The sequence below is a fragment of the Helobdella robusta genome (genome assembly GCF_000326865.2).
Source record: "Helobdella robusta unplaced genomic scaffold HELROscaffold_2, whole genome shotgun sequence".
NCBI classification, from domain to species: Eukaryota; Metazoa; Annelida; class Clitellata; order Rhynchobdellida; family Glossiphoniidae; genus Helobdella; species Helobdella robusta.
In genome coordinates, this window is record NW_008704083.1 from 5,846,695 (window position 1) to 5,869,610 (window position 22,916).

Sequence of the window (22,916 nt, forward strand, 5' to 3'; positions counted from 1 at the left end):
CCATCCATCCATCCATCCATCCATCCATCCATCCATCCATCCATCCATCCATCCATCCATCCATCCATCCATCCATCCAGGTATGAGTGTCTGCACATATTCACATACGTGCATGTTTAAATACATATGCATATCAATATAAATGTGCGTACGTAACCGCAAATACGAAGACCCATGTCAATAGGAAATGAATGCTTTGCAGTGCTGGAGTTGACGATGATTCCGCGAACAAGATCGATGTGAGAGTGTTTGCTCTCTTGTCGGACGTCAGCAATTAATGGTTTTAAACGAATTAAACTGACTACAAACAGTCTACCAAGTATTTCATGTTGAGTAGAATGAAATGGGACTGACTAAATATATTTGTCCCCAAAACATTAAAATATTGTAATAACCAAGTACCAGCAAATTAAATAAATCTATGATGAAGATAAGATGACAATAACAAAAATGGTTGTGTGCGTGTGTGTGTGTGTGACAGTGGCAGTGGCACTTGAAAGTCATTAAAAAAATAAAAAAGGATTTCAATATTAAAATATAATTGTGGTTATATCTTGATGATAGCCAAGTGCATCCAGGTCCTAATATTCAGATTTTCAGACAATATTTAAAAATTATTATGAAACAGTTAACAAGAAAAATAACTAACTATAAAAGAAAAAAAACAATTTAATTAACGGTAAAATACCTAAAAAATTAACTCTGTTTTCTTTAAAAAAATTTCATCGTCCAATTAAAGAAATGCAATTTAATTAGTTCTCGACTGCACGTCTGTGTTACATGAAAAAATAAGTATGTATCTTATGCAAGAAAGACAAACAAAATTATTTTTTTATGAACTTCAAATAATTTTCTGCATTTGGATTACATATTTTTGTATGAAGTTTTGTCAGTTTTAATAAAATAATTTTCATCGTATCATGTTGATCTTAATTAAGTTTAATGAATTAATTTAGATTGGACAAAACTGAGACACTAATTTATTGGAATAAACAAACGAAAAAGAATAGTTTTTGCGGTCTTTGGTTGACAAAAATAAAGTGTCAGTCATTTGCCACGACCACTTTTCATTTTCGATCTCACAGTTGTAAACTACAGAGCAACACATGTTCATTAGCAAGCATTAGCATCTGAGTATTCATCTGCGTGACAATTGCAAACAACTGCAGCAGAGTAAGAGACTATAATATAACAAACAATCAAACTATTCATCACCATCCAAGGCATAATTTATAAGTGCTTTCAGAAGGTGATGAGTGTTAGTTGGAAAGCCAGTGTTACCAAACAAACTGTGGATGGCATATATTTCGAACAGAACTCTTCTCCACCTTCACACACGCACATCTATTTAAATTTTTATGGACAGAACACCTGGTAGTCAATTTACGACTGAACGAACTCGTCTCGGTGTTTGCATCTCTTACATTTCTCTCTTTTTTTCACCCAATCATGCCAACTCATAAGGAATTTTAATGAAATTTACGTTTTATAAAGTCTAAATTAATTGTTTATTATTTTTTTAAAATGAAAAAGTATAATTAACAGCGACATTGGGTGCGGTCCGGTGTGGTTTGGGTGGTTCGGTGTGATTTGGAGTAGTTTAATGTGGGTTGGTGTGGTTTGGTGGTTATCCGTGTGGTTCAATGTCCGCGATTATTATTATCCAGCAATATTTATAAACTTATTTCCCTAACTTAGTTATAAGGTCAAATTCACGTGAAAAATGCTAAATCTCAAGAAACTTAGTATAGTCTTCTAATTTAATCCTTACATATTAAACTAACCGGCAAAATAAATAAATAAAATTCAGAAATTTAATTAATCTAGCAATAAATAAAATAAACATCATTTATAAATGTGAAATAGCACACAGCGTAAATTTTCATACACGTAAGTAGGTAGGTAGGTAGGTACTCATCTATATGCTATGCACCTTTGTGCATCATGCCAACAACGACCGCAGACAGAAGATGTACGTACATGCCTATATTATTATTAATAATTATTATATTAATATCTATCAGACCTATATTTATTTAATATATAATTATTTATACTATTAATATATATTATATATTACTATTTAATTTATAATTATTATCTATATTAAATTAATTAAAAGAGTTAAAGTATATATATATATATATATATATATATATATATAATATACCATGTATCTATATAAATACAATGGAAAAGTAGGTAGATTATTTGCTTTTTGCTGAAGCGAGTTTTTTTTAAATGTATTTAAATGTGCAGTCATGAAGATGATTTAATGAAATTATTTTTATTTAATTAAAAGTTGTAAGTAAAGTTCGTTTATGTGCATCACAAGTATTGTTAAGCTGTTTTTAAGATGAAGATTAATTGAATTTAAGTAAATTCAGTCAAAACGATGTTCGTTTTAACAGATAATAATAACGAAACTGAATTTAAAAAATATTGGAACAATTCAAAAACGACAGGAGCGCAAGAAGAAGAAATTGTTGATCTGGAAAATGATGAGTGATGCATGCACGGGAACTAGGAACTGTTGTTAGGAAGAAGAATGAATGATGCATGTTGGGAGATCAGGAGATGCTCCGTCGAGATCTCAGCAGCCATCTGATATCGCAGACAACGTCAACCACAACAACAACAACAACGATGACAATAACAACGACGACGACGACAACAACAACAATATAAATAATAATAACATCAATATAGCCAACGATCAACAAAATAATAACAACGATCTCATTAATGCACTGGAAAACAAGTTTGATGACAAGGATAAAACTCATGAAGGTATTTACAACGATTTGTTTGACAATTTCAAATCCGACAACAGTACAACAATTCCAGACAACGATAGCAAGGGTATAGCAAACCACAAGAGACCAAATAGTTTCAACACACATACAGTAAACAGCATTGAGCCTCTTTGCACGACAAATGAACTTGCAACAAATTTCACAACCGGCGACGTTTTAGATAGCAACACTGAAAAAAGTCACACTAACGTAGACCAGACAAAAAGAGAAAATTTAAAGAAAAACGACTTTTATCATTTTAAAACTGCAACAGAATTATTTCAATCTAATTTTTTGTCTGAAAGTAGTTGCTGCTTGACTAAAACAACAAGCTCTCTGAGACCTAGTCACTCGGTTGATTTTTTATCATTTGTCTGCCGACAGCATCTTCTGCTGCAGCAACAAAAGTACAAAATTTTATTCCCAGACAATCAGCAAACTATTAAAAAATTAACTGGGAAGAAAATTAGTAGTAGCCTACAAAACAAAGTTGAAAGAACCGCAAACAGCAACACCCCAATTTCTAAAGAAATACCAAAAACCAAGAAAACACGGTCTGATTCACTGCTATTGTGCAACAAAAAAAATTCACTAGATACCGAATCATTTATATTCAAATCTGACAAAGATTTTAAAATCCTCCAAACACCTGCGGGTATTTGCGAAAAAGATTCAATTGAAAAAGATATTTCTAAACAATCTAATCAAGACACTGAATCAATTACATCAGCTGTAGATATGCCAGTATCATACTGCTACATCAGACCCAGCGGAAGTTACGTAAGCGTTAGAAACTCCAAACGTTCATCATCTCGACGCAGGAAGTCTTCCGCAGTCTTGTCTCCTTCCTCTTCCTTCACGAGCTTTGACGAATCGCTTGCATCCATCTTGGATCCACTTTACAGACGCAGCCGCCACAGCAGTCAGAAGCGATCGTCGAGCGGTGGAAACAAAAGAATGGAATTTGCCGTGAAGAGTGCGTTCGCAATGACAATGTTCAGTTTAATGGCCGGAGTGGTTTTGACCGTTTGTGGTTTTGTGAAATTGGAAGGTTGGACGGATGAACAACAACTGCCCATGAAAATATTGGGTCCGACCTGTTTAACTTCAACTTTTGTCGTGTGGGGTGTCGGTGGTTTGTTTCTTTATTTGTGGCGCAGTGAGTGGAAGAGAGAGAAGCAGGCGATGGATTTGAAGACGAGAGTACAATTTCACGCCATAGCTGTGGACCTTCTTAAAAAATCCACCTCAAACATAGGATCACCATCAAATGCCAGCATTCTACAATCTGAACGAAAGCGAAGAAGAAAGCTGATAACGAAATTGAAACAGCAAGAAGTTTTGGAGATAAGGTTCGTGATGTGATGAATGTTTGATGGTTGTTTGAAAAATGTTCAAAAGTTGTGACAGTAATTTAAATAAATAAATAAATTATTAGTAGCCACGTTTCAACACTTACGATTGTTTATAGGCAATACACCGTCGTAAAAAATTGTAAAAATAGCAAACGGAGTACGGAAATAAATACTAGCATAAGTAACATACGCGCTACTAGCTAAAATATGGAGCGGTGGATGTAATAGATCAGATGCAACAGTAAACATGTCACCATACATTATTCGTCAGCATTGGCTCACCGACGTTGTGCGTTAAATAGATTTCACGGACATTTCTAACCATCTTAAATTTTATGTTTTTTTTTAACTTCGTTGCTAACGTAATCTGATTGACTTTCAGATCGATTTTTACTGCCGCAATGTATCATTTTTAATAGAATTTCTATAAAATTATACCTCCAAGCTACTTTCTCGCAGTTTCTGACTAAATGTCTGAATTCATTTTGTATAAATAAACTTTAGTTTTTTCCTTATTTAGTACACATATTTAAAATATATGTTTTATATTGATTTTTGGTATTTGTGATCGTTTGCCTGGCTGGTTCATTACATAAGTCGCACTGAAACAAAAATGTTTTTATTTTTTACTTTGAAGTTTTTACGGGATCAGAAAGCTTTTAATGTTATTATCGCAATATTTTCTATAAAAAGTTTGATTGCTTGGAATTAATACCACTACTATGAAAACAATTTTTTAATATATACAAATTTCATGTTCTCAATTTTACCCAAAAAACTCAACCGAATATAAATTGAAAAGAAGATGATTTAAAAAGCATGCGATTAGTTTGGTTTAAGGCAAAATAGGCAAAATAACCTCAGAAAGGTGCGTGCTTGCGTGTACATGAAGCTTACATGACTCCTATAAATCCGCCACACGTTTTCGCACTTTCTGGCTATGTCCTGCAGTCTCATGTACCTACGTTTTCACTGCACGTCTGCTAAAATTACTTTTTTGAATCTTAAATTGATAAAATTTGAAATGATAGAAGTATGATAAGATTATGATATATGTGATATAATATGGTATATGATATAATATGATATGTCATGTATCAATAATATGATATAGGTAGGTAAAAAGCTTATAAAAAATATATAAGAAACGTATTAATTAAAAGATCTTGTTCGTTAGTAACTTAAAATTACATGCACACATACATAAGAGACAATCATTCCACTTGACTTACAATCAAACATTTGAAACATCAAGATAAACTTAAAACGTCTGAACCTCATATTATTAATGTTATTTTGTTGAATGCTGCTGACTTCTTGGTCGTTGTATTCATTCTGTAGTTTTTATTTGTTATTATTATTGTCTTTTATTTTGTTTTTGAAATATTTCGTTAAACAGTTTCAAATTGTGCCCATTCATTCTGTCGTTGTTGTGTCTGTTGAAACGTAGAGCAGCTGAGTAATTTGGTGAAATAAATTTTTTTAAATGTATGAAAGCTACTTTATTTCGTTGACTGCTGGGAGCAGATCTACAATGATATTAAATTGATTTACTTGGTTCACACAATTTTTTTATTTTATTTTTCCCTTTTTTTTATTATATTCTGGGTTTTAAAAAATAAATTTTGATTGACGTTTCGACCATTTGTTAGAAATTTAAAATTTGTAAATTTGTAAATGTAAATACTGTCATAACTGAAATTTTAAAATAAATTTCTTGTTCTCAGCTCTTGGGAAATTTTGTCAAACATTTTATTTCAAAACATCTTTATAAACTTTATAATATAAAGTTATTATATGGGTGACAAATAGTAACATTTGTTTGGTGGTACCACATATTAGTCATTTGTACGGTACGGATGTACAGATTGTACCGAATGTACGAATTGTTAAAAATTAGTATAGAACAGATATACCGATTGTACAACATAGTAACAAATTGTTTAGTACGATGTACCAGGCAGCAGCTAATATATGGCAAAGTTGTAGTAGATTTTATTATATTTTACAGTCCAGCGAACAATTTCCAGTTAAGCTAAACTGATCAAAGCGATAAAACATTCCTGGGAAGGTTTTGCATCGAAGGAGCGATCCGTCAAGCAAGCAAGCCGCAAGCATTTCTTGCTCTGGATCACGTGCGTCGTCCGATATTTGTTTGTTGCTTGAGACTTTCTTCTAAAGAGATTTACTATGAATATTTTAAAATCACATACAACGAACGTTAAAAATGATTGAAGTTTTAACTTAATGAACTTCAGCTTAAATTATTTTTGGCCACATTTTTTGACTTCAGCAATTTTCGTAGAACTTTTTTGAGGTCTTACTTGAAATGAAAAAATTTGCGAAAATTGTTTTGGCGTGAAAGTTCAAAATTGAAACGTTGAAATGTTCTGAAAAAAATTTGAAGTTTTATTTTTAATTAGTAATTTAATCTTAAAATATTTTAACATAACTTTATGAGTTTAAAAATTTGTTAATCACTGAATTTGTATATTTAAAATTGGAAATGTTTAATAATTTTTAAGATATTATTAGTTATATTTTATAGCAAAATTAATTTAAAATTTTTTAGAACAATCAATTTTTTCAAGTTTTTGAATAAATTTAAAGTTGTGATCAATCATATTCACATTTTTTTCCTACTTTCAAAATCGCTCCTTCGAGACCGATGTCATTCATTCATTGCACCGCTGTTTGGGTTGTTATTATTTTTATTACTGTTGTTGTTGCTGCTGCTGCTGTTGTTGTTGTTTTTGATGCTATTGTGTGTTGATGCTGTTATATTAATGTTGACTTAGGCTACGACTAGTGTTGTTGATGATGTTGTCTTGGTTAATTTTTTTGTTAAGGATAATGTCACTTTAGTTGTTCACATCGTTAATGTGTTTTAGTGTTGTTGTTGACATTAATATTGATGTTATTTATTTTGATGATGTAATTGATGTTGCGGTTGTTAAGGATGATGTTGATGGCGGTGAAGTGCTTTTCCATGCTGTCGAAGTTTTTTTAAGTTTAAGTTTGCTTGGTGTTCAATTGATAGAGATGTTGATTACGGCAGTTTTTGTATATTGAAAATGTGTGTGTGATTGTTTGTGTGTGTTTTTGCGTGCATGTGTTTATTGGTATGTGTTTAAGTTTCAAACCTTTGACCTAAGGATTTTTTATTAAAATAAGACTGAGACATTTATAAAGAGCTGTGTGCTCCGACAATAAACATAGCGTAATGAGAAAAAGTAAAAATTTTGTTTGTTCTACTCTTGTAAAATGTTTGCCCACGGTGAACGATAATAAAATAAACAAATGACCGGCCAGTTGTAGAACACAAAGTGTATTCTTCAACAAACACGTCCGCTCCTTTACTGAAACTTGATTATTCGTTTTTTTCATTTCTGTGTATGCAAGTATTAAAAATGTCTGTGAAGTACTTTGCTGTGTAAAACATAGATTTAAGGTTTTGGGAGTTATTTTATATAGAAAAATTATATTTAAATACGACTTCTCAACAGCATAAAAATGTGTTGTAACGCAATTGGCAGTTTGGTTCACTGCAGTGTTCTAATGTCACTCAATAAATACTTTTTTGATTTTCAATTAAAAAAACCAAAGTTTGTTTTAAAAATAGAACGATTCGGCTTAGAAATATTTTTTTGTTTCAAAAAATATCATGTTAAATATCAGGTTAAATAATTAAATTTTTTTAATAACTTGCACATTGCATGGTGTCATTGCATTGTCCATCAAAATAAGATGTCATTTGAACGTGATCTAAAATATTTAAAAAGTTGGCAATGTCTTCAAAGATGAGTGGAGCGTATATTTCATTAAGACGTGCAGTGCAGGGAACAATATAATGGCGAGATGGAGGTGAACATAATACAAGCGCTCATTCATATATCAGATGCATCACACGATATGATCATTAATACTCAAATGTGCCTGTGTGTGTTTGTACGCGTATCTCTGTTTGTGTATTAGTGTGTGTGCCTGTGCATCTGTGTCTGTGTGTATATGTAAATGATGTAAACCATATTCGAAAAACTTTTTTCAGATTTTTTTCTGATCAATAAAATTTTTGAATGGGAAATTTAAATCAATTTTATGACGTTTTCAAAATATACAATTTGAAATTGTATTCGGTGCCGATATAGTTGCTAACGCAAACATTTGAAACTGGCTGTGAAAACCACAGAGATAAACAGTTGCATTATCCATTTGCAGTTCGTTTATTCTTATTAAATTTATATTCAAATAGATCGGCTGTGAATAAGTTTGAAGAAACACCAACTTTGAATTTAGCGACTTGAAAATTTTTTATTTATGTTAGTATTTCGCTCTTCAATTCATTTCATTTTTTATTATAATATTAACCATTGTATCCTAACACCACAACTTCACTCATTCACATACTATTGTGATATACATTTTAATAAATATCTCAACATATTTTTTAAATATAACTTTTTGGTCAAAATTGTCTTCAACGGAAAGTTGAAACAGGAAATTTTATTTTTAAATCTGGCAAAACAATCACTAAATAGCGTGCACTTTTGTGATCAATTTTTATTTCAGACGTGATTTTATTTTAGTACTTTTCTTGGCTCTTTAGGCATTTGGCTTGAAATTGTTTCAAATTTTTGAATATTTAAAAAAAAAAATTCAAAATAAAAAATTTAATTAAAACACGTGAATAAAGTTAGGGTTAAACGAGCGTTTAAATATTAAAATATTTTATTAGGTTTGTTATGAGTAAAATTATTTTATAAAAATATATCTACATTTCTGAGGATACTGCATTTAACTTTAAACTTCTCAGTCTTGTGTTCATTGACGTTTTAATCATTATTTAAAACGCTGCTAACCGCATTTATAACTTGTCGGGTTAAGATGCTTAGCGTCTGTTTCTCGTTTTTCAAAAAGTTTCAATCTTCTGTCGATCACTTTCAATAATTTGATTTTCAAAATTTTCAAGTGGTGGTCATTTATAAAATGTTGGTTTGCTCGCCTAAACACTTTCGAGTTAATTTTTATTTTTTATTCATAGCTACGAAACACAACTGCTGTTCAATTTAGTAGCGTTTAGTTGTCACAGAAATGATCTTAGTTCACGATCTTCGTTTAAAACATCTGCATGCTCCTAACAAATTTTGTTTAGTGGTCGACTTCTTAAAAATTTCGAAAACATCTAACCCGACGACGAGACAATAATGTTACAATTTCTACCCAGTTCCGCAGACAACTCAATAAACTTTTTCAACGTTGCAAGACCTAACACACAATTAGGAGAAAAAAATTGTTCATTTTTTGAATGAAATTACAGAATTTAATAAATTTTTCAAAGAATCAATTTTTATTTGTTTTCCGACTGACCACAACATTTTTGTTCACGATTGTTATAGGCCAAAATAACGGAAATGTACAAACAACAGGCTGAATTACACTGCTCCCCCCTATAAAATTTCGTTGCAAAGTCAATTTTTTTTCATCAAATATAACACAATTACGTAACACTGCTGGACCATCAAATAATTCTATATCTGCCAAAAATGTTGACAATATGACATTCATGATGATGAGGACGATGATGAGGACGATGATAATAAATAAGTAGTGATAATAATAATAATAATGTTGATGATTTTGGTGATGATCATGGTGATGATGATGATAATAATGATGATTAGATATCAACAATGATAATGAAAAGATGATGACAATGGTAATGGATAAGATGACAATGAATATAATGACGATAATGATGATGAAGAAATTAATGATGATGATGACGAAGAAGATGAGAAGGCAACAAGTGACAATGATGACAATGATAATGGCGCGGTCGTCAGTTGTCTGTTTTATTGTTTGTTATTAGCTACGTGTAAAATGATTCTTTACGCTCCTCTTTATGTCCAGTGCTTTTAGGGTGCACTAAACAGTCGTAATTTTTTCCTTTCGTCGCAGTTTTCAAAATTGCTATTGTTGTTCTTTTGTTGTTAATGTTTTTTATTGAAAGTGTTGACGTTTATTATTATTATTATTGTTGTTGTTTTTGTTGTTGTTGTCGTTGTTGTCGTTGTTGTTGTTGCTGTTGTCGTTGTTGTTGTTGTTGTCAGTAAGTAAAATAAGGATAGTTTCATTTACTACCAAAGCATTTTCTGACAACGATAAATTAGTACAACCTGTTTTTCTTTGTCCCGCGTTCATTTTGTCATTTTATCTTTAAACAGCCTAGCGCTCCAGGTCATTACTTTATTATGGCTTTTAAAAAAGTCATTCACGCGCAAATCGTTCACAACTGTTTCCATCTGCGACGTCGTCACCAATGAAGACATATCTCTGTCTCCAGACTGGTAGGTATTTTTAGAAAGTGAACTAGTAGCAGCAGCAGCGTGCATAATGAATGAGTGAGAGCAATTTGCTCTGAGGAGTGGTCATAGCAGGCGTGCTGATAGTTCAAAGCTGTGAAAAATATAAATCAGCCAAAAATCTTTTCAACTCCACTTGGTATCACCTTCATTTGTCATATTGTAAACTATCTTCAACATTATCTTTAAGATCATCATCATCTACATCGTTCTCTAAGTCACCGCCATTTGAACTCATCATTTACGTCACGACCAACGTCATCCTTACGTTGCCACCGAGATCACCACTTACATCATTATCAACTTCCTCTTTCACGTCACTTCTCATGTCATCATCTATATCAACATTAACGTCATCATCATCCACTGCATCATTCACCTACCTCATCGGCTTCGTCACCATCCACTTCATTTTCTACCTCATCTCATTCCAAACGTCTCCATGTGCGTCATCATCCAAGTTATCGCCTACGTCATCATCTACGTCACCATCCAAGTCATTTCTAACTCCATCATTGACTTATGAAGAAGTTTAGTAGATATAAAAACGACTAGCGTAATTTGCTTGCTTACGCCAACCATTCATTGAATAAACTGAATTCATCTCAACTGCTCATAGAATAAAATGATCTGCAAAATGTTTATTATCAACCATTAGCATAATTATTTTCCATGTTCCACTCGTTCAGTATCGTTTGACAGCAACGCAGACACGTGCATATGTGCAGAAATAAATAATAAGTCAAGTAATCGGTTGAGATTATCTCTGCATATCACCTAACGACTCTACCATTGGAACTACAAATGGACGCGTTCCATCACTTTCTTAAAATACGATTTTTTTTATTTTTTTTCTCAGCTCTAGCGTTAGAAGCACAAAAATTGCTTCCATTTGAAAACTTCCAGACTACTTTTTTAAGAAAATTTTTAAACGTTTGATAGCAATTATAAATGACGATGATGCCGTTGAGCAGAACATTTTGATAAGTGAAAAAATGCATTCCGCAGCTTCATATATTTAGAAGTTTCGAAAGACAATTATTTTAATGACCACTTTCATGTTTCTTTTTTTTTCTTACGAACGATCCTTAGAACGATAAAATTTATTTCACAAGTTTTCTCATAAGATTGAAAAATTTTGAATTTCTAGAACTAAAACTTGGTTATCACAAACTGTTTATTTTTAAAATTATCATGCAAGACTGAACACTGCTAATTAGGTGGAAGAAGAGAGGAACATATTTTGTGAGGATTCTCCGCTACCAGTTCTTCGAAATTATATAGAAGTACATCCGCCTTCACTAATTGGCATCGTTTTTGATGTCATATATAGATTTTGCATTAATCGCTTCTTTGGAATTTTAAACGAATTTTTAAAAATCATTTTCACTATTTCACTTCGTTGTTGCGCTTGTCAATTGAGTTTCAACCACAAAATGATTTTTTTATACTGCCGTTCAATTGGAGCTTCATTTTTTCAGACAAAATATTTTGTTGCCTTTAATGTAAATTAGTCTAATCTATTTTTATTGTTAGCATCATCATCATCATTCAAACTACAACAGATCTTATAATTTTTTTAAAATAATAATAATAATTAAAAATATTTGACCCAATACGAGACATCAGAAACTTAATTTTTGTTAAAATAGTATTTGAAACGCCTGTGATGATGGCAAACCTTTTCAGAAACGATGTCGCGATCGGGGCGTACAATACAACATCGACCACGCATATTTAAAACATGCCCTAACATAAATGCTCGTCATCAAAAACTCTAACAGAATTAATTCAGTGATGAATGTGGTGTTTCCAGTTCAGATGAAAATAGGTTGTTATTTGAAAATTAGTTAGTTAGTTGGGCACTGTTTTGTGCTAAAACAGCACTGCTTCTGTTACCATTTAGTGTGTGAGAGATCTATCTACGTGAAGATGGAGTTATGCATTGCATTTTCTCTTTGATCATTGCATAATGTTTTTGCATGTCAACAATAAATCTGAAAAACATTTAAAACTTGAATGATCAGATTTTTCAATGATTAAGAACTTCAAAATGTAAATGGAAAATATATTGGTCTCTAGTTTATGCTAAAATGAAATAATGGCTACTGTTTCAAAGGTCTATTACATTCCAAATTATTCAGCTCTTTAAAAACACATTTAGACTCAAGCAAAATTTTCTTGCGGTAATTTACAGCGATAATAAAATGTAAAATCAGTTATTTAGCAAGAAATGGGTTGGTGAAATATTATTTTATCCGAATGAATAGTGCTATTGGTAACAGTCTGTGAATAACTTTAAAAATTGTTCAATGCGGTATTAATTTTATTATTTTATTGAAGAATCCTGCAAAATATTACGAACCAATTTTCATTACGTGAGTCTTTCTACTAAAATAAACATAGAAAACAAATACATTCGACAGTACAAACAAACCGACATGACCAATGGCCATAGAGACACAGAAATGAAATGATTGATAGCAAAAATATGACATTTTGATAACACTGCTATAAATATTTTTCCAAATCAACAATGCACAATTAAATAACATCAAAGACGATCAATCAACCGTCTAATCATCTTCATTCGGCATCTCAGAAGGGACAGACTAATGATGGGGATTACGGTGACATTGTAATTGTAATTTGTTATTTATATAGCTCTAATTATCTCAGATGTCATCATCGTCGTCATCATCGCCACCATCATCCCAGCCGTTTTCATCATCTGTATCAGCATCAACCTCTATTCATCACCACCACTACTCATTGTGTTATGTATATATTCTGCCTCTGGAGTATTTTATAAGAGGTGCTGGAAAAAATTCATCAACTTCCATTATCTACCTCAATAAGAAGCTCAATTATATATTACGACACACAAAAAATTTTATATCAAGGCAATTATTATTACTAACAAAGAGTTTCGTTGATGATTGTAAAAATTTTTATTTTACATAGTTTCACGTCAGAAAAATACTTTAATGATACTATTGAAATGATATGGAAATTCAAATGATGAATAATGATAATGGTGATGGTGACAACAACGATGGTGGCGAACAAAGTGAATAGTGAATAAAATGAGAATGATATATGACAACAATGATAGACTGATTTTAATTATTACATTTACGCTAACAATAATTTTACGACAAACACGAAATGATGAATACGCTGATGATGAATGACGACGATGGTGGTGTATGATGATGATGATATGTGATTATGATGGTGATGATGATAACGATAGCTGATGATAACGATGATAAAATATGTGATGGTTTTAAAAAAATAAAGACGCGTTCATCACGATGATTATTATCTCTCTCATCAGAGCTGAAGAATAATTATTGTTCGTGTTTGCTTACCTAGTTGTGCATTATTTATTGGTGATGGTGATAATGATGATGTAAAAAAGGATGATGATGATGAGGAGGAGGGGAGGAAGATGAAGATGATGATGAAGATAATGATAATAAGGGTGATGATGATGATGATGACCAATCTGATTGCTGATGACGATGTCAATGACGAAGATGATGATGGTGATGATGTTGCCGTCAATGATGAAGACGACGATGACAATGTTAATGAGATGAATGAAGACGATAAGGATGAGCAAACACTGATGATGAAACACTGATGACGAAACACTGATGATGGTGACGATGATGATAAAAACAATGACGAGACTTGAAGAGAATGATACAATTTAAAAAAGAAGTCAAGAGAGTTTTGTTTGGGACACATCTGAATAAATCATGCACACCTTGATCCTTCAGCCTCTCTCAGGCTCATCATGAAAACACATCATGCCTTTAAGGTTCGTGCAGTCTAGAATTCTACCAAAAAAAATAACATGCGCTGATAAGAAATAATTATAAATAGAACCAAATAAACTCACACACACACGCACACGCACACACACACACACGTATGTAACATCCAAAATAAGTTTATTGCAATACTTTAATAGAATATAAATTTTTTTTTAACCGATATTCACTAACAGTTGTCTCATATTATATTTTTTAATATTTTGTTTGTTTATTCCAATGTTGGTTTTCAAAACCAAAGCTTATTCTAGGTTATAACTTCATTTTCCGATCCATGATGTTAATGTGCACAAACAAGCACCTCTTCCATGCTATGCTAGGAATAAATGAATGATTGAGCATCGTATATAGCATATTGAATGTGAGGTGTTGTGTTTATTGATGTCTATTTCTACATACATCAATATGTATATATATTATACCGGTGGCATAATAACCACAACAATATACTTATACAAAAATGATACACAATACATACAAAAATGATACATAAAACATACAAAATGATACGCAAAACATATAAATTGATACGCAGAACATACAAAAAGATACACAAAACATACAAATTAATATACAAAATATACAAAATGATACACAAAACATACAAATATGATAAAAGAGTTTCATGCTGCGAGCGAATAGCAGAGGCACTCGTCTAAAACTAATCCTTTCAAACATTTCACTTCCTCATATATTATGTAAATGTTTTTAATGGGGTTTCAAGCCTTGACACATACAAAACTTAACCAGAGTTTGAGTGTTAAGTGTCATTTTGTGTTCTTAGATGTAACTCCACTTTTCCAAAAAAAACAACGAATAAGCAGCAGAAGTACAACTGCAGAAATATGTGGAACATAATTTTTAACTTCAATTCAAAAAGATGTTATCGGTAATTAACATTTGAAGCAGTTAACTGGGCTCCAACATGTTTCTACTCATTTTGTCTTTCGTCAGACCCTTTACGAAAATTAAGAACATTTTTTTATTCATCGATCATAACTCGCATACATGTAGTTATTTATATTGATCTGAAATCATTCGTCATGTTGAATCAGGATGATGCATGAAAATAGAGTATACATTAAAAAGCATGTCGTTTTTTCAAACTAAATTCAAACAAGCAATAGTACGTGCAGTACATGGCGGCTTTGAGAAAACTATAGCCCGAGAGAGGAAGGGAAAACGATAGAACACGTTTGATGGTTTCAGAATCAATTCTGAACAAAAAATAAACATGAACATAAACAAACACAAACATAAACAAACACAGGCGTAAACATAAAGAAACTAGCAGCAAAGAATGAGAAACGATTTTCTCCTTGAAGCTCAGCCACAACAATGAATCAACAATATATCCACAATGAATCAGCAGCATTTCTAAAATGAATCAGCAACATTCTCACAAACACAAAAGAAGTCTACTATTTAAAAAAAAACAAACAAAAATGTATAATAAGAATAAATTTGCGTAATTTTTTGTAAACTCGCACGTGGACAATGCACACCATCAAAAATAGAGAAAAAATGGAAAAAAAGAATGAGAAAGGAAGAGCGAAGGAGAGGGAGAGAGAGAGAGTGAAAGAACGGGAGAGAAAAAAAGAGATAAAAAAACGGAAAGTGGGAAAAAAAGTGGGCAGTAAAAAGAGAAAGATAGAAAGAGCCTGCATTGTGTGCCTGTGCCAGGGAATAAAGGAATATAGATGGGGAGGATGTGAGTAGGCCGCTTCAACATGTTGCTCATGATCGAATACAGAAATTATTAGTTGTTTCATTGATGCTCGTTTGCTACAATGATTCTTATTGGAACGTTGTAGATTAGCAGCACTTCTGATTATGAAAAAAACTCTGTGCAAACTTATTCGTGAGTAACAAACATGCAGGCAATGGAAACGTTGGTGATAACAAAAAGAACGGCGATGATGAACATGATGAAGGAAGAAGGCGTAATGATGAGAGATATGAGCGAGCAATGCAATGGCTTACTTGAACGTCAAGATGACCATGTTTATGGCGAGGTAGAATAATAAAGATGGCTGTCATTGCGGACGTCAATGATTTATCGCAATGAGGCTGCCGGAGACATGACTCAAGTGCTGCTGTTAAATGACTTTTTTCGTACGATGTACGGAAGTAGATATTTAAGATTTGCATCGTTTGAGATGTTCTAAAAATTTAAATTAACATTTGCCACAAATTACTAGCTATTTTAAAATTTCGATTAAACTTATAAAACATATATCAATATTTGAGATGTTTTGTTGTTATTGCGCCAGCATATACATATATAAACAAACATCAAAAAAAATTTTACAAAAAAATTGAAAGCTCTCGGGGTTACAAAAAACCAAATTTTTGCAAAAGAAATTTCAGTGAAAGAGGATTAAAGAGTGGAAGAATGCAAGTGCAGTTGCGTGCTGTGTTCTGCTAGGCGCAATCTGTGTTGCGCAATTATTACGGCGAAATAACTTAGTACACGTACATACGCGTGCACGAACACTTCAAAAAGTTACACACAGAGGAACACGCACACTAGCATATACACATACGCACAGACTCGCACACAAAGAGAGGCGGCGGCACTGAAAAAACAGTCGTGCAGGTGCAATTATACGCAATCATTCAATCAATGTCAATTTATTCAACAATATGAAATTTAAAATTTTTTGTACGTTTTTGGGTATAATTTTTTTTAATTATTAAAAAACAAAAATTTCAACATTTTGACATAATATTGACAAATTTACTTTATAGAGCAGGATAATTTGCTATGCATAAAAAAGACTACTTTAAACTGATGTAAAAGCTATTTTCATTTAAGTACTGGCATTAAAGTGAACGATACGTCGTCGTAATCATGTTCACATCTTGTCAAAGTCCATTCGTTGATATCTCAGTTAATTTCCATAAAACAATAAGAACCATTTTCTAATGATAAATTAGAGCAAATCGGTGCTTTTAAAAGTACACCATTAACAGAAAATCATTTATCGACAGTACATAACATTAAATAAATATCTAACTTAACGACATTATGCATCGATTGATACCATCATATTTCTTATTGTAATCAATTGATACCATCATATTTTTTATTGCAATCAATTGATACCATCATATTTCTTATTGTAATCAACTGATACCATCATATTTCTTATCGTAATCAATTGATACCATCATATTTCTTATTGTAATCAACTGATACCATCATATTTCTTATTGTAATCAACTGATACCATCATATTTTTTATTGTAATCAATTGATACCATCATATTTCTTATTATTATCAACCAACGTGGCCGTGCACAGTTCCAACGAAACCTCGCGACCGTCGTCGAGGACTCAGAGCATCGACTCTCGATACCACCGAAACAGCACCTGCAGCGCCAACAGCAACCTCATCAGCTCCTTGATCGACAAGGCGGCCGCTGCCGTGGTGAATGGAGGCAGTTGTGGTGGTGGTGGGGGAAGTAATGGAAGTAACAGCAGTAAGATGAGAAGGAAGAAAATTCTCGTTCCTGCGGTTTTCGATATTCCTGGTCAGTTGTGGAGTTGTGATGTGGTTGAGATTCTGCGTTTAAATTACTATGTCGATTGATATTTTAAAAAATTGTTTGAATCATTTTGTTTGTTGAAAAATTAGTTTATTTGCAAACTTTATCATTTTCTAAGCCAAAATATTTCAACAGTTAAACAGTTGTAAAATACTTTTTTTTTAAACAATTCTAATACCTTCAACACTTCAAACATATTATTTCCAAAATAATTATATTTCAATATCTTTTTGATGTTACCCTGAATTCGCTTTAAAAACATTTATATTTTCATGATCAAATTGTAGTGTAAAAAAATGTTCAACAATTCCCAATCCAAAAAAAACCACCAGGCATTCAAATCAGCCGCATAGAGACCATCGACCTCGACGATGCCTCCGACAAAAGTGGCCAGCGAACGCTGGAGCTGGTAGTTGGCGGTCGTTCGAACAAAAACAAAAAAGATTCCACAGCATCGATCAGCTCTGTGGGATCAACCACAGCCAACCACTACCACCACAACGGTCGACACTACCACCAGCAAAACGGATCGTCATCTTTTTCCAGGAAATACATCATCGTCAAGAGCAGCGATGCTTCCAGTGACTATTCCAGATTTTCTGATTATTCATTAGTCGAAGCCATGAGTCGTAGCAGAAGTAGCAGAAGCAGCCGCGATTCAAGCAACTTCAGTGGCTCACAGAAGTTGTACGACATGTCTTCATCACCGTACAACTCTCAGTTGGATATTGATGACAATGATGAAGATGACAACGAAAATAACGGTTACCAACTTTTAGTTTTTTTCATGCATACCACAGTTACAACGTTAAAGAATAATTTTAGGAAAAAATATAAATATATGTAAATATACGGGTTTTAAAATTTATAACGTTATAATTTTAGTAGGAAACAAAGACTTGTTGTCAAGAAGCGTGCCAACTCAAACCGCATCACAAACATCAACATCCATTTTTATAAATTTTTCAGCGTTCACATTGCAAACACAAAAGAAATCACAGCCGTTTCATGCGTACAAGGTTGTACTAAGTAACTTGCCACATGTACAACCATGCCAACATTCTAAAAAATAATATAAAACATCTGTATATGACAAGAGTGAAACTAATAAATAAAAATATTTAACAGATCTAATTTTTAAATGCATCTGCTGCGAAGGCTATCACGCACGTCAAAATTTCACACAAAGACTAGTGTCATTTGAATTCTAATTAAGTGCGTACAAAAAATGTACACGATGCAATTATTTGAAAAAAAAAATTTTTAAATTTTATTTCAGCATAATTTATTTACTCTATGATGATATGAGGTCTAAATACACATAAAATTTTGTAAATATTGTCAAATAGATATTAATTCGTTGATTAACAAATCTGATTAAAACCTGAAAAAATATTTAAGAAACTGTCAGAAAAAAAATTTTATGTTAGGAAAAAACACACACACATACACACACACACACGTTCAAATACTAAAACAAAACAAACACAAACAAACACAAACAAACATTATCAAATAAACAAACACAAACAAACACAAAGACACAAACAAATAAACAAACACGAACAGAGAAAAACAAGAAAAGTCATGGCAGAGATTATTCACTCTTAACTCCCAGCATTCCTAGAAAAGGTTAATGACGAAATATTGCCTATTGTAGTGCTCAAACGTCGGCTAACATAACTAACAATGGGATCATTATTTATCGCTCATCTGTTGTTGTATAGATCCTTATAAATAATTATAAACTTTTGCAACATCATCAAACTCAAAAATGATTTCCATAGTCATCAAGGCTTAATAGTAATTAATTTGTTTGAGAAATTGTCATTTAGTATTTACTTACATTACAAACAACGACAACGAAGGTTCGGTCGTAACGTTCGACGTATCTGATTCAAATGTGCGCCGACATTCAAGCCCCGTCCCATCGTTGAGACGCAAAGACCTGACGGAAGCAGGAAGTCGCAAGTTGGAGGAAGATGAAGCAGCCGCTCGTCAGGACAATCAAAGAAACCAGTCTGTCAACAATTTTCTTCGATTGAACGTGCATTGAAAAAGATAACTTAGTGATAACATGTTTTGGAATAAAGTTGTATTTTAGTCACTAAGATAATTACACCGAAAAATTGTAATGAGTATCAATTGCAAAAAACTGTTTTAACATTTTTTTTTCATTTGTTAATGCAGGATAACAGAAATGAGCAGCATGTCCACACCTCCCAGCACCAACCAGCGATACGTGACCACCAGCAGCCACAAACCTCACCTGCTCACTGCTGCTCGTCACAAATCCTCCAGCCAATCACAGACTAGAAAAAGATCATGTGACCAATCTTTGCCTACTATTTTTATAACGCCTATTGCCACAAGCGGAAGCACTGTATCTCATGAAGCTGCTCCAACAGCAGAACACCTGCCCATGACGTCATTGAGGGTCTCGGACTCTTCGTTACATTCCGAGCAGAAAATTTCAAACACGCCTGAGAAAGAAGAAAACAATAAAAAACTTGAGTTTGAGACAGATGTCACTAACCTTAATAATTCATTCAACGTACATCATCACACAGTTTCGAACGAGGATCTCTGTTGCGAGGTGACACGAGACACCGGCTCAACACCTACCGCACCAGCACCGAGCATTAGCTCGCCATCATCCACAAAATGTTCATTCGGTCGAAAGTATGGGGTGTGGTCTCCAGAGACCGACTCACATTCATGCTGTTTCTCAATGCAACATCAACAACAACCACCTACAACATTCCAACAGCATCGCAAACCGCAACAACACTGCTACAGGAAATCATCCTTGAATTTACAGTTCGGACAACATGAAACTAAACCAAGAACAAGTCAGTCGATAAAAAAACCGGCAAGAATTTCATATCACAGTGATATTTTCCCTCATCTGGAAAACGTCGAAACCAGTTACACACCGACCAACTTCACTGCAGGTGCAGACTCTGGCAAAATGATCAACATTGCTCAACTGAAGGAAAAGACGAGTCCCCGATACAGTGCAAGCAGCAGAAGCCAGTCTTCAAAGAGTTTGCACAGAGGCCTGCGAAAGGAAAGTGCTCACGTTGGCAGGAACTTTTCTGTCAAACAGAAAAACAACAACCACAATGATGATAAAAAGAACGATGACGCTGAAAGTAAGATTGGAAAACATGAAGGCTAAACAACTAAACATCCAATGATAGCTAACGTATGTTATAAAGTCCGTAAAAATTCCGTATTTTTCAAATAATTGACAACAAGTAAGCAGACTTATCAAAATGTAATTCAATGAATTTAGATTTGTTTATTTATAAACATAAAAACACATAGCCACAAAACCTCACATAATCACACCTACACAAGGACACCAAATCACATAAAAACACACATACCCAATAAGAAACACACACGCGCGCGCGTGCAAACAAACACAGCAACACACGCACACAAGCAAACATGCACTCGTACATCCACAGTTATGCACATTACGCAGATTATATTATAATGACTTGTTTTGTTGAAAATTATTTTAAAAATTTAGCAGAACCTCTCATGAATTATTTAGACCTGCACTTGTCCGTTTACATGCCAATAGATTGTAAGTTATAATACCTGGACTTTCTCTTTTTCGTTTCTTTCTCTCTCTCTCTCTCTCTCTCTCTCTCTTTCTCTCTTTATATATACATACACATTAAATACCACACAAACGTTTTTTTATGTATATAATATAAGATACATGCTTTATTAATACTATATGTACATACATATGCATCCTTAAATGTTTTTCTCAAATTTAATCTGATTTTAATGGAAAAATGTACGTTAGAAAAATTTGTAAAAAATAAATATACGCATTGAACCATTTTGGGTGGCGAAATGGTGTGACAGTTTAGACGCCGGGCTCTGTTGTTGCAGAGACTTGGTTCGAAAGCCAACCGGTGCTTGATATCACATGCGTTGTGCGTATGTTTTTCATTCTGATTAACGAATGTTTTTGCTTTATATGTTTCCATTACACAAATAGGGTTGAGAGGTTTGAATAATGAAACTAAAGGTAATAAAAAAAAAACTGAAAACCGTGTCTATTCTTTAAATTAGAAACATAATGAAATGAAACTACAAGAGTTGATTTTATTTTTAAAATAAAATGAGAATTTGAAAGACGAATCATTTAGGCATTATTTTTTGGAGGAGGGAGTGAGGGAGGCCCTCTGATGCGTTGGTCATCTAGAAAATTATTGCGTAGGCAGATGGTGGATTTCACACAAATTTGTGTCCATGCTAGTTAGTAACTATGATGAATAATTCACTGAAATTTATGTTAATTTTTTCTCTTCGAAGTCATCATTAAAAATTTTGATCAAATAAAATTTCGAAATGGTTGAAACTTACGAGAAGCATTTGTAAAGCCGGTTAGCACTACGTTACAAATGACATTTATGAAATCGGCGGTATGTTTTTGTTTGTCCTTCCGTTCTTACTTACTTTTAATTTTTATTCTAAAATTTTGCCCGCTCGATAAACATTTTGCATGTTTTATACATCTGAAATTTTTTTTGCTGGGCTGAAGATCGAACGTTTACTTCTGATGGCCGCAATGAGTTCCTTAAAATCAACTGCTAATTAACGTAATTTTGTAATTTTATTTCCTTGATTGAATATTTCTTGCATATTTTTATATTTAAAAATATCCAACTTATTTTTTATTAATTCAAACTTTCAATGAGGCACACTAAAAAATTTTTATAACAATTCTTCTTTTTTGTACACGTACATCATACATGCGTGTAATTGAATTTTTATAAAATTTCTCATTACGCACCTAAATAGAACTCTCTTAGGATATTGTTTATACAAGAAAAGAATGATAATAAATTTTTATTTGTATTATTATTATTATCATTATTATTATTATTATTGTAAAAACAATGCGACGCTGTTGATGCAAGAAAAAGCTTGTAGTTTTGCAGTGCGAGCTTCATTCATCTGACCACCACACATTCACACTAT

General features: G+C 32.7%; 2 protein-coding genes across 2 annotated transcripts; both read left to right on the forward strand.

Moving 5' to 3' along the window:
- Window positions 1–2,259: 2,259 nt before the first annotated feature.
- On the forward strand, window positions 2,260–4,620 carry HELRODRAFT_188335 (hypothetical protein; the record flags this gene model as incomplete). The annotated part of the gene is made up of 2 exons (XM_009017469.1): window positions 2,260–4,147; window positions 4,596–4,620. Exons 1-2 carry the CDS (start codon window positions 2,553–2,555, stop codon window positions 4,618–4,620), a joined length of 1,620 nt encoding a protein of 539 aa, XP_009015717.1. The 5' UTR covers window positions 2,260–2,552.
- Window positions 4,621–16,228: 11,608 nt separating this feature from the next.
- HELRODRAFT_160516 (hypothetical protein) lies at window positions 16,229–21,087 on the forward strand (the record flags this gene model as incomplete). The annotated part of the gene is made up of 7 exons (XM_009017470.1): window positions 16,229–16,369; window positions 16,907–16,953; window positions 17,662–17,891; window positions 18,239–18,670; window positions 19,476–19,538; window positions 19,775–19,925; window positions 20,097–21,087. 7 exons carry the CDS (start codon window positions 16,229–16,231, stop codon window positions 21,085–21,087), a joined length of 2,055 nt encoding a protein of 684 aa, XP_009015718.1.
- Window positions 21,088–22,916: the final 1,829 nt, after the last annotated feature.